The sequence below is a fragment of the Panthera uncia genome (assembly GCF_023721935.1).
Source record: "Panthera uncia isolate 11264 chromosome B2 unlocalized genomic scaffold, Puncia_PCG_1.0 HiC_scaffold_24, whole genome shotgun sequence".
NCBI classification, from domain to species: Eukaryota; Metazoa; Chordata; class Mammalia; order Carnivora; family Felidae; genus Panthera; species Panthera uncia.
Window position 1 is genome coordinate 49,278,361 of NW_026057580.1, and position 14,296 is coordinate 49,292,656.

The 14,296-nt window shown below is 34.6% G+C and overlaps 1 protein-coding gene across 1 annotated transcript in view; it reads right to left on the reverse strand.

Annotated features, from left to right (window-relative positions):
• Window positions 1-14,296, reverse strand: part of RNGTT (RNA guanylyltransferase and 5'-phosphatase) — a 305,912-nt gene that overhangs the window by 197,195 nt on the left and 94,421 nt on the right. Inside the window, exons 10-11 of the mRNA XM_049652908.1 lie at window positions 7,720-7,791; window positions 2,107-2,271 (exon numbers count right to left, since the gene is read on the reverse strand). Coding sequence (XP_049508865.1) covers window positions 2,107-2,271; window positions 7,720-7,791 — 237 coding nt within the window. The remainder of the gene's footprint in view (window positions 1-2,106; window positions 2,272-7,719; window positions 7,792-14,296) is intronic.

The following is a 14,296-nucleotide window of genomic DNA, read 5'->3' on the forward strand; positions in this document are numbered from 1 at the left end:
TCATTATCTCTTCACTGGACTTGACAGATCAAATGATAAAATGAGTAGGTTGTTAACAGAGCTATGTTAAGTCCTAAAATCAAAGTTATCTCCAAGATTTTAAAGATATATAGAAATAAAATTCTATTATTCTACACATTTCTGTGCATTCTTCATAGTTGTAAATTTTGTTTAAATCCACATAAAAACTAGCATTCCTCATAAAAAATGATACATAATTCTCTCAAAAATGCTTTATTATTCATAATATCACTATCTCACCCATTCCCATTAGTAATGATAAAAATAATAAGAATCTCTACAGCAATCATCTGTTACATGTAGCTACTATCCTATAACTGGTGTTGCTGTAGTCTTACCCTTTAGACCAACTCTGCTACAAAATGTGCTTTTCTTCTTTATTACATGAAACAAAAAAAAAAAAAAAAAAACAAAACAACAGAACTGGAAAATGAGAGGAGGAAGTTATACTTAAAATTCCACATACTAGAATTCTTTTAATTTTTTTTTTAAGTTTACTTATTTTGAGAGAGAATGCACACGCGCACGTCAGCAGGGGAGGGGCAGAATCCCAAGCAAGCTCCGTGCTGTCAGTGCAGAGCCTGATGTGGGGCTCGAACTCATGAACTGTGAGATCATGACCTGAGCCGAAATCAAGAGTCTAACACTTAACTGACTGAGCCACGCAGGCACCCCTAGAATTCCTTTAAAAAAAAGAGTATCTTAGAATTTTTTAGGGGTTATATAAGCTAAGTGTTTAAAAAAAAAAACAGGTTTTTCTAGTGAAAAACTACATGAAAAGTTGTTCAACCTAACTGCTTCACATCCCTTAAGAACAGTTCTAATAGTAATCCACTGCAAATATTTCTAAGTAGCACTGATTGTAACTAAAGAAACTGTATGATCTAAGACATTTTCTTAAATGTTGAACTTGAATTATGACAGCACAAGCTGTCAAGTTAGTTTTTTTAAAAAATGAATGCAAACTGAAACCATGTGGCCTCTGCTCAACTTTTACACTGATTTATAATTTAGAAAGTGTTTCTATAAGAATGCATTGCTCCAGTTAGCAAATTTTCACCAATGACATAGTCCATGTTAAGTGTCTATCAACCTTATCCTTACCCTTACCCTACAGATTGGGCAGGGCACAGAAATAGATACCCATTTAACATCCCTGCTGCCAAAACAGACACAAAAGGCAAGCAGTGAGCTGTGGGAAGATCATGGCAGCAGGGATCAACCAAGAGTTCCATGCCAAGCAGGTGTTATGCAAAAATTCCATAAAAATAGAATAATAACTTCGTATTCATTGACATGAAAAATGATAGGCACTGGACAGTGCTGGGATTACTGTAGCTATTATATCCAAGGGCTCATTCCAAATTAAGTGGACATGAGCAGAAGCAGGTAAAATACTACAAAAATTTACATCATCTAGCATGTGGGATTATATTAGAAAAGAGTTTAAAACGCATACTTGCAGATGTTGCTATACTTCCTATATTATTCTATCATAACCACCCCTTCTCCAAAATATAATAATTTCATGGTGCATCTTTACTGTCAAATACTATGTAGTAGTTAAAAATAATGAGACAAATCTCTAAGCACTAACCTGGAAATATTTCCAAGCCACACTGTTAGGTAAAGAAAACAACAATCCCAGAATGATGCATTTTAAGTGTCAAAACAACAGAAAGAAACAAAAGAAAACCCTCAATATATGTACGTATGCAAATGCTTTTTTAAATAGGAGTAAGTACCAACCACTGGCGGTTGGTGACCTTCAGAAGGCATAACAGGTAATTTTCACTCTATCTCATTCTTTACTGTCTACAGCTTTTTAAAAAACATAACATAGACCAACAGCCATGAATCAAAAACTATTATGAGAAACAAGAAAGGAACCTAGTTTAAGTTTCCATCACTGAGAATCTTACTCTGGAGAAGACTTGGGAATTGCACAAGTTTGTCCAGAATAGTGCTATATTCAATTAAAATAATTTCTGGAAAAATCAAGACAACTGGGCAGTAATATGTCATTCATAATCCTCTCACAAGCTGAATTATGACACACTGTAAGGACTAATTAGAAAATTTTACCTTTCTTGAAGTATAGATGTCAAAAAATGGCTTATTTCTGACACTAAATGGTTCCTGTGTTTTGTCAATGAGCCCAGTCTTCATTTTTTCATGTCGAGGACTTATTATTTCTCTTTCTATACACTGCAGACGAATATTAAAATCACAATCTCCAACTGGCTGTGCCTGAATCAAATGAGACAATTATTTCAATTTCAATACTAAAAACTATTTTATCAGCATAATTATTAAAGCCATCACAATGTACATAGCAGTCTATGTAAGGAGCATCTTTAAAGTTGTCCAGTGCACAGACTGCACAACCACATGTCAGTCCTAATTTGACTAATAAACACACCTAAACACACACATATAGACACACAAGAGTTATTTAAATTATAAATGCATGAAATAGTATAAGAATGATACGATATTCTCCAATATAAACTGAAGTTTTCACATCTGAATTAAAGTGTTAATATACTGACTAATCATTTTTATTATTTGAATTAGTACAATTATATGAACAAATAAAACCGGTATAAAACTAAAATCCACGTAATTCAGGAAAGTATAAGCAAATAACATATCAAAATAAGCAACACAGTCGCCTATAATGTTTTTTGTTGCTTAAAGTGCTAATACATCAACAAGTAGAAAATAATTATTAGACAAATACATTCTCAACTCTGAAAACTAATCTAGAACAAAGTTTCCATAATATATTCAATTATACAGTTATAAAGTTCTCTATATACAGTATATATACAACATGGTCCATATAAGTGGTATCTATGATTTGAACCATGGAATAAAAAGAGTGCATATACTTTTTACATAAATTGAAGGTAGGGGCTTAAACTATCCAAATGGTATAGACAAATATAGTTTATAACATTTCATCTGGTGACAGTATCATCCAGATAAGTAACATCACCTCATATCAAGTACCCCTCTTTTTTATTTTGCAGATGGGACACCCTTCCATGAATTTTTCTCACCTTTTCATCTTCTTCCTCTTCCCTAATCTATATCACCCAACATAACGTTTATACAACCTAATGCTTACAAAAGGGTGGCAGCATTTGCTTAAGCTGTAGACATTAAATATGCCTTGAGAATGACTTTTTCTCAGCTTTGAAAGGATGACAATTTTGATACTCAGCAAAGAATAATAAGCCCTAGATATGAGGTAGTATATGTTCCCTTTACATAGAGGCATACAACTGTTTGTAAAAGGTATGTATTGAAGAAATGTTAGTCAATGATCACAAAGTTCATGTGTAATCTTTCCCATACCACCTACATCATCAATAAGGCTGAAAAACCTAAAATGTTAGGCTTATTTATTATACCTATTAGATGAATTCAGATCCCTATAAAATTAATGTGGAACAAGTAAGTCCTCCTTTTTTAAATAAAAAGCCTAACAACTGTTTACAAATATGTAAGTTGTCTTAATTCTCTCCTAAATACTTTTCACTTCAAAGTATGTATACATAAATTCATCAAAGCAACAAGAAAAAGCTGAAAGCAGGTTCATCTGCAAATCTATGCTGCCTATACTAAAGGAGGCAGTTGATAGATGGTAAATCATTGAAAACAGACAACAGGAAGAACTCAGTAACTATTAACTAACTGGCCTTCTAGTTTTGAATTCTTTCTCACTTCAAAATACTATCTAAGCTGCCACTGTGGTTCATCTTTCAAAACAATAAAAGTGTGAGCCTATCATGAACGTAACTAAAACGAATCAAGAGTGCCCTATTACAGAACTAAGCTAAAATGCCTTATTCAAGTCACCTGACCCCAATCCATTTGCATTTCCTGCTGTGTCCCATATCTCCTCAGACATCAAGTACACTAACAACCACCCAATGCTCCTGACATCCATGATTCTATCCTTCAAAATTAATCCATGTAACTTTCTCTATCTGCAAGTCAACACTTCAGTAACTCAACTACACCCTGGCTAAACTGAAACACTCTCACTTCTCTAGTGCCTTTCATACATTTCTATATCCCTAACATACCTGCATTGTTGTTATACTATCATAATTCTTTACATTTATTCCTCGTCCATGAGTCCAGTGGCCCACAAATTTCTCTTGATTTTGTACCCAATCTAAATACATACCTAACAAATGTTTATAATATATGCATGTTAATTTCTAATGAATTGCATACATGTACAACTGTATATGTTATAACACAGACAAAAACTGAATACATAAACACAAACATGAAAAATTCTTCTCAAATCTGTGATAACAGCCTTCTTTGGAGGCCAGTGTACTCTATTACAAACTCCCTGAAAGCCAGAAATTATGTCTTATTCACCTATGCATATCCAATACCTAGAACAATACATATAAAAGATGATTAATGAAATTCTTGTACAAAATAAGGGAACTAAAAGGATTTTTAACAATTCTTTTAAAAAATTACTTTTTTCTAATAGTGACCTTGACTTCGTGATTCAAAATAAGCTGGCTAATCATCAAGGCTCCATATTAAATTAAGGAATTAAATATATGATGGTTTCAATTATAAATATATACTAATATCAGAAATGTGGGGGGAAATGTGACTTTAAAACCAATGAAATATGGCAATAGGCACTCAATAAATATTTATTGAGTAAATAATTACAGCCCTAGAGAGTTAAAGCATAACCTAATCATATCACAGAAAAATATGGATGAATTTCCTAAACGGGATGCAAAAGCACAAACTTTCAAGTCCAGTAAGTTTGATTTCATTAAAATGAAAAACTTCTGTGCATCATTAGATACTAATCTGCAAAAGATACTGTCACATACATAACCAAAAAGTATTAGAATCCAGAATAATTAATTCCTACACATTAAGATTGACAACCAAATAACAAAATTAGAAAATTATTCAACTTACAATTAAATCACACACTAAAAAATCCAAATAAGTAAAAATGAACGTTTGAAATGCCTTAACTTCATTAGTAATATGGGAAAAGCAAATTAAAAAAAGATGAAATACCATTTCATACGCATCCAATTGGCAAAAATTTTCAAGTCTGATAATACCAACTGTGGTAAGCTGTTACACCTACTTCTGAGAGGAATTCAAGAAGGTAGCAAATACACCTCAAGTTGCCAATGCAGAATCTCTGTGATGTAGGTTTCTATATCATAGGCAGGAGTGAGGAACTGTACTTTTTAAAAACACATCTCAGGTGTTTACATCCCAAGAATGAAAACTGTCCTAGACAAACTCTGATATGCACACAAGAATATATAAAACTGTTCAATAGTTGTATAACAGCAAAATATGGAAACCCAAATGTTCAAAAGGAAAAAAAATTTTTATATGTTTATGCAAATTAATACTCAATACTAATTAAAGTGAATGAACTAAACCTATATGTATTAATACAGATAAATCTCAACAAAATAATGTGGACCAAAATGCTGAGTACCACAGTACAGTACAATGGCATTTATATAACACTAGAAACCTCTCACCACAATACCATATTATTTTATGGACACACACATAGACAGTACAGGTATTAAAAACATTCATGAAAATAACAAATATCAAATACAGGGTAGAAGTTTCTTCTGCGTAAAAGGTCGTCCTGTTTTGGATGAGAGAGGTGTGCACAAGAAACTTCTACTAGATCTGTGATGATTTATTTCTTATCTTAAAAAATAGGTAAAAATGACAAAATGTTAAGCTTCAACATATCTGGTGGTTAATACATGTATATTCCTTAAATTATTCTCTATACTTTTGTATACACTGAAACTTCTCATATTTATTTTTTAAAGAATTAGAAGGCTATTGTCAAAGTTCCCAGGCTAAGAAGTGAACCTGCACTGAACACATATTAAAGCAGAGCTCGGGGCGCCTGGGTGGCGCAGTCGGTTGGGCGTCCGACTTCAGCCAGGTCATGATCTCGCGGTCTGTGAGTTCGAGCCCCGCGTCAGGCTCTGGGCTGATGGCTCGGAGCCTGGAGCCTGTTTCCGATTCTGTGTCTCCCTCTCTCTCTGTCCCTCCCCCGTTCATGCTCTGTCTCTCTCTGTCCCAAAAATAAATAAAAAACGTTGAAAAAAAAAAAATTTTAAAGCAGAGCTCAATGTCAAAAAGCAAAGAAGACAAAACTTCCCCAATCACAACAAAACAATGCAACCACCACCCTTTATGTCTCATTATGGGCCAATGAACATTATTCCAAAATCTGTGATAAGAATAGTCAATTCTGGAAAGCATTACTTTTGAGGAATACAGTAATCACAAACACAAATATATATATTGAATATAGATATAGATATAGATATAGATATTGAAAATTTCCAGGAAAAAAAAAATGCCTTTTTTAAAGTAACCTGGATTAATGCAATCCTGAATCTTGATACTGTAATTTAAAATACATACCCCAGGGGTGCCTGGGTGGTTCAGTCAGTTGAACGTTCGTCTCTTGGTTTCAGCTCAGGTCATGATCTCACAGTTCATGAGATCGAGCCCAGCGTCAGGCTCTGTGCTGACAGCTCAGGGCCTGCTCGGGATTCTCTCTCTCTCTCCGTCTCTGTCTGCCACCCCCTACTCATATGCATGTGCGCTCTCTCTCTCAAAATAAATAAGCTTCAAAAAATAATAATAAGTAAAATACATACCCCAAAAGAGAACTTTTAAAAATTTGTTATAAATCTTCAAAATCGTAATACTTAGACAACACTTTTAAGTCCAGAATTCTTAATTGCTTTTGGTCTGCTTTGAATACTAAATGACTATGCAATTTGAATAATGTATGTCTAGAGAAATGATTATACCTTTTCGTAGGTGTACACTGTTGAAAGAGTTTCTTGCATTTATAGAGTCATCTTGTATTGTCTAAATAATCTAGACAGTGATACTAAAATTAAACTAAACAGGCAGATTTGGGGGCTGGTCTAAAACTATAGCATGGGTAGAGAATGTAATTCCTATTTTTTGATATCTGTTTATAACAGAATTTTATATTTTGTTTTAAGTTTCCTGCCTGTACTCATGAATAACATATTTATGCCCCCAAGTTACATGCTCAACACCCATAATCAGCTTCTCTCTCTTTTTTTTAAGTAACAGTAATAAAATTTGTGGATTTGTTTTTTTAAGTGGGTATAGAATAACTAAAACCAAGAGTTTACATCCTATAAAATGCTGTCTTATTTATCAGTTAAACTATTTTTCTTTACTCACCTGAAGTATCTAAAAAAACTCTAAAGACAAAGAAATGTAAAAAATTATTAAGATTTCATATGAGTAACCTCAGTCACAATTTTTCTTTCCTACTATCTCTAAGGCAGTAACACTTTTTAAAAAATTTTTTAATGTTTATTTATCTTTAAGAAAGAGAGAGACAGAGTACAAGCAGGGGAGGAGCAGAGAGAAACAGGGAGACACAGAATCTGAAGCAGGCTCCAGGCTCTGAGCTGTCAGCACAGAGCCTGACACGGGTCTTGAACTCACAAACCCTGAGATCGTGACCTGAGCTGAAGTCAGACACTTAACTCACTGAGCCACCAAGGGACCCCGGCAGTAACATTTTTTATGTGTAAAAATATAACTATTATCTCAAGGGCAATTTTATAAACTATAAAAGGTACTTACATTGAATTTAATTATGTCGTATATCAAATACCTAGGAACAGCCTGTCCATTTACTCTGTCAATAATCATTTCCTTGAAAGAGAAAAGAAAAGAAGGTAAGTTTCTTCATATTTTAATGGCAATTTCTTTAATTTGATTCAAACGTAATGTACACACAGCAAGTACATAAATCATATAATATACAACCTGATGAAACATTAAAGTGAACACTTATACCCAGATCAATACACTGTCTGCATTCCAAAACTCCCTGTCATGAATTTATTCTGCACTAAAAGAAAATGATATGACAATATCTCATTATGCTTTTACTATTTGAATTACTATGCTACATTTTGTTTCATGTTTGAATTACTAACCAGCTATTAGAACAAAGGAACTATAAATTTTAATTCTAAATATGAGGAACATTTTTAAAAATAATTTTGTTAAATCATTACTGCTTTAAATTTTGTTACAGGCCAATTATTTAATCATAAAATCTATAAGTAAAATGGTGTCCTTATTATAAATATAATCCTCATGCAAGTCAAATCCCAAATACAAAATCTAACAGCACACCTAAAGGAACTAGAAGCAGAACAGCAAAGAAACCCCAAGGCCAGCAGAAAAAGAGAAATAATAATGATTATAATCATAACAGAAATTATTATATGTTATATTAACATTTAATATAACATTAATATATTTATTAATATATTAATATATGTTAATAATTAACATATAATATAACATTATATTAAATGTTATAATCATAACAGAAATAATACAAAATCTAAAAAAACAGAACAGATCAATGAAACTAAGAGCTAGTTTTTTGAAAAAATAAACAAAATTGATAAACCCCTCGCTAGACTTCTCAAAAAGAAAAGAGAAAGAACCCAAACAGATAAAATCACGAATGAAATTGGACTTATCACAACCAACCCCTCAGAAATACAAACAATTATCAGAGAATACAATGAAAAATTATATGCCAACAAACAGGACAACTGGACCACTGGAAGAAGTGAACAAATTCCTAGACACCCACACACTACCAAAACTCAAATGGGAAGAAATAGAAAATTTGAACAGACTCATAACTAGTGAAGAAATTGAATCAGTTATCAAAAATCTTCCAACAAAAAAAGAGACCTGGGCCTGCTGGCTTCCCAGGGGAATTCTACCAGACATTTAAAGAAGAGTTAATACCTATCCTTCTCAAGCTGTTCCAAAAACTAGAAATGGAAGGAAAGCTTCTGGACTCATTCTATGAAGCCAGCATTACTTTGATTCCCAAACCAGACAGAGACCCCACAAAATAGGAGAACTACAGGCCAATATCTTGATGAACATGGATGCAAAAATTCCTAACAAGATACTAGCAAATCGAATTCAACAGCATATAAAAAGAATTATTCACCATGATCAAGTGGGATTCATTCCTGGGCTGTAGGGCTGGTTCAATATTCACAAATCAATCAATGTGATACATCACATTAATAAAAGAAAGGGTAAGAACCATATGATCCTGTCAATAGATGCAGAATAAGCAGTTGATAAAATACAACATCCTTTCTTAATAAAAACCCTCAAAAAAGTCAGGATAGAAGGAACATACTTAAACATCATAAAAGCCATATATGAAAAGCCCACAGCTAGTATCATCCTCAATGGGGAAAAACTGAGAACTTCCCCCGTGAGATCAAGAACATGACAGGGATGCCCACTCTCACCACTGTAGTTTAACATAGTGTTGGAAGTCCTAGCCTCAGCAAATAACAAAATGAAATAAAAAGCATCATATTTGGCAAAGAAGAATCAAACTTTCACTTTTCGCAGACATGATACTATATACACGGAAAACCCGACAGACTCCATCAAAATACTGCTAGAACTGATACATGAATTCAACAAAGTCACAGGATACAAAATCAATGTACAAAAATCGGTTGCATTTCTATACACCCATAATGAAGCAACAGAAAGAGAAATCCAGAAATTGATCCCATTTACAATTGCACCAAAAACCATAAAATACCAAGGAATAAACCTAACCAAAGATATAAAAGATCTGTATGCTGAAAACCACAGAAAACTTATGAAGGAAATTGAAGAAGACACAAAGAAATGGAAAAATATTCCATGTTCATGGATTGGAAGAATAAATACTGTTAAATTTTCAATACTACCCAAAGCAATCTACACATTCAACGAAATCCCAATCAAAATTACACCGGCATTCTTCTCAAAGCTAGAACAACAGTCCTAAAATTTTATAGAACCACAAACGACCCCAAATAGCCAAAGTAATGTTGAAAAAGAAAACCAAAGCAAGATGCATCACAATCCCAGACTTTAACCTCTACTACAAAGCTGTAATCATGAAGACAGTATGGTATTGGCACAAAAACAGACACATAGACCAATGGAATAGAATAGAGACCCCAGAGGGGCGCCTGGGTGGCTGAGTCACTTAAGCGTCCGACTTCGGCTCAGGTCATGATCTCGTAGTTCGTGGGTTTGAGCCCATGTCGGGCTCTGTGCAGACAGCTCAGAGCCTGGAACCTGCTTCAGATTCTGTGTCTCCTCTCTCTGTTCCTTCCCTGCTTGCGCTCTGTCTTTCTCTCTCTCAAAAATAAAGATTAAAAAAAGAAGAAGACGACGACGACGAAGACCCCAGACCCCAGAATTGGACCCACAAATGTATGGCCAACCAACCTTTCAAAGCAGGAAAAGTATCCAATGGAAAAAAGAGTCTTTTTAACAAATGGTGCAGGGAGAACTGGACAGCAACATGCGAAAGAATGAAACTAGACCACTTTCTTACACCATACACAAAAAGAAACTCAAAATTGATGAAAGACCTAAATGTGAGACGGGAAACCATCAAAACCCTAGAGGAGAAAACAGGCAACAACCTTTTTGACCTCAGCCGCAACAATTTCTTGCTCCAAAGGCAAGGGAATTAAAAGCAAAAATGAATATTGGGACCTCATCAAGATAAAAATCTTCTGCACTGCAAAGGAAACAATCAACGAAACTAAAAGGCAACTGACAGAATGGGAAAAGATACTTGCAAACGACATATCGGATAAAGGGTTGATATCCAAAATCTATAAAGAACTTAACCAAACTCAACACCCAAAAAACAAATAATCCACTGAAGAAATGGGCAGAAGACATGAATAGACACTTTTCCAAAGAAGACATCCAGATGGCCAACAGACACATGAAAAGATGCTCAATGCCACTCGTCATCAGGGAAATACAAATCAAAACCACACTGAGATACCACCTCACACCAGTCAGAGCAGCTTAAATTAAAAACTCAGGAAATAACAGATGCTGGCAATGATGTGGAGAAACGGGAACCCTCTTGCACTGTTGGTAAAAATGCAAACTGGTGCAGCTGCTCTGGAAAACAGTGCAGAGGTTACTCAAAAAACTAAAAATACAACTACCTTATGACCCAGCAATAGTAGTACTCAGAATTTATCCAAAGGATACAAGAGTGCTGATTCATAAGGGCACATGCACTCCAATGTTTAGAGCAGTGCTTTCAACAACAGCCAAATTATGGAAAGAGCCTAAATGTCCATCAACTGATGAATGGATAAAAAAGATGTGGTTTATATATACAATGGAATACTACCTGGCAATGAGAAAGAATGAAATCCTACCACTTGCAACAACGTGGATGAAACTGAAGGGTATTATGCTGAGTTAAATAAGTCAATCAGAAAAAGACAGATACCATACATTTTCACTCATATGTGGAACTTGAGAAACTTAACAGAAGACCATGGGGGAAGGAAAGGGGAAAAATAATTTCAAACAGAGAGTGAGGCAAACCATAAGAGACTCTTAAATACAGAGAACAAACTGAGATCTGACGTGGGGAGCAGGGGAAAGGGGGAAATGGGTGATGCGCATTGAGGAGGGCACTTGTTGCGATGAGCACTGGGTGTTGTATGTAAGCAATGAACCACAGGAATCTACCCCAAAACCAAGAGGACACTGTATACACGGTATGTTAGCAAACTTGACAATAAATTATATTTTAAAAAATAATAGTAATAATTTTGTTAAATCATTATTGCTTTAAATTTTGTTACAGGCCAATTATTTTAATCATAAAATCTATAGGTATAAATTATGTCCTTATTATAAATATAATCCCCATGTAACCCATATGGTCTTTCTTGGTCCCATGTCCCTCTACTATGATCAAAGGGAACAGGACAAGAGAATATATTACATATCATAGCCATTAAGTGGAAAAAACTTCAATTATGCACTTGGACACAAAAGAGATAAAGGACATTAAACAATAATTACAGAGAGACACTGGGGTGGTTCAATTGGTTACGCGGCCAACTCATGGTCATGATCTCACGGTTCATGACTTTGAGCCTTGCATCGGGCTCTGCACTGACAGTATGGTGCCTGTTTGGGATTCTCTCTCTCTCTCCCTCTCTTTCTGCCCCTACCCCGCTTGTGCGCTCGCACGTGCTCTCTCTCTCTCCCTCAAAATGAAAAAATAAAACTTTAAAAAAAATTTTTTTAAATTAAAAAGATGATTACAGGTACATAATGGAGTGTTTTATAAAATTTTAATTCTCAAAAATATTCCAAAAATTCTTTCTTTCCTCATATTCTTCCTAAAAAACTAAGCAGGGTTTTTTTGTTTTTATGATCTAATTTCACGACAGAAAATCCACAAACAACCATCTAAAATTACAAAGAACACAATGATTTAGGACAAATATACTTTAAGAAACTATTACTAATTAATCTCTTTCCCAAATATGTATTTGTTAACCTACAGGTATTTATTTATGGTTATTATCTTGAACCCAACCCATGGCATAAATTAAATCACTTTGGGGGCGCCTGGGTGGCGCAGTCGGTTAAGCGTCCGACTTCAGCCAGGTCACGATCTCGCGGTCCGTGAGTTCGAGCCCCGCGTCAGGCTCTGGGCTGATGGCTCGGAGCCTGGAGCCTGTTTCCGATTCTGTGTCTCCCTCTCTCTCTGCCCCTCCCCCGTTCATGCTCTGTCTCTCTCTGTCCCAAAAATAAATAAAAAACGTTGAAAAAAAAAATTTTTTTTTAAATAAATAAATAAATCACTTTGTTATCTTAAACTGTTTACTAAAATATTTTTACTTAAATACTTGTATCTGAGAATTTTATGAGCCATCAAGATGGCACCAAAAACAGGATTATTATTTTCAAAATTATTTTCAATATAAGGTTGGAAATTAAGTGAACTTCCAGGTTTAGATAGCAGACATCACAGCATTTCTCTCCCAAATTACCTGATGAAATGAGCAAAAACATATCTTCCTTTGGACATTAAAAATAGCAAAACGGAAAATTTATTATCAGCAAACAAAACAAGTAAAAGGAAATACACAAGTAAGCATTAAAACACTGAAAACTACTAAGACTCTGGTAAAGCAAAAAGGCACACCAGGGTTCAGCTCCCAGCTCGCCAAATCCCCAGAAGCTCTACTTGCAAAATGATAAATTCTTGATAATTGTCACTATTCCACTCAAATACAGATAGAAACAAACTCGGTAGTTATTCTCGTCTTCCTTCTTCTCTCTTCTGATAGAAGTAATAAAAATAGCACAATACTCTTTCTGCCTGAAGAAAGACTCCTGGACTCCATAATAAATTAAAGAAATAACCTGAGCATTACTGGAATAATATATGATTCCCAATTAGCTAAAGACGACATTCACCGAAAGCTTTCTAAAAAGACCAGAACTCAAGGATTCTAACAAAAGACCCAATACCTAGGCTGAGTTATTCCCAAATGGCCTCCCCACCACAATGTCCCCCTTCCCTACAGCTGCCACCATTGCCCTAGGCTACAGAAAAGTAGGTAAATATAAAATACCTAAGCTTAAAACTTTGGTTAAGAAAAGTGGAACCCTTGGGCACTGTTGTTGAGACTGTAAAATGGTGGAAGCACCTGTACAGTGGCAGTTCTATAGCACTATGGCAGTTCTGTCAAAAAATTAAAAATAGCACTTCCATATAATCCAGGAATCCGACCTCCGAGTTTATATCCCAAGAACTGAAAGCAGGGTTTTGAAGAGGTATTTGTACACCCATGTTTATAACATCATTATTCCAATAGCTAACTGGTGGGAGCAACCCAAATATCCATCAACAGATACGTGGATAAATAAATGTGGTATACAGATATGGCAGAATGATATTCAGCTTTGAAAAAAAGGAAATCTATCTCATGCTGCAACATGAATAAACCTTGAGGATATTATGCTGTGTAAAATAAGCCAGAAACAAAGACAAATCCTATATGATTTTCACTTATATGAGGTATCGAAAGTAGTTAAAATCACAGAAATAGAAAGCAGAATGATGGTTGTCACAGACTACAAGTAATGGGGAGCTGTTTAATGGGTACAGAGTTTCACTTTTACAAGATAATGTTCTGGAGGGCTATTGCACAAAACTGTCCACATAGTTAACACGACTGGGCTTGTATCCTTAAAAATGGTTAAGATAGTAAATTTCATGTTATGTGGCTTTTACCACAACTATAAATTTAAAAAAAAT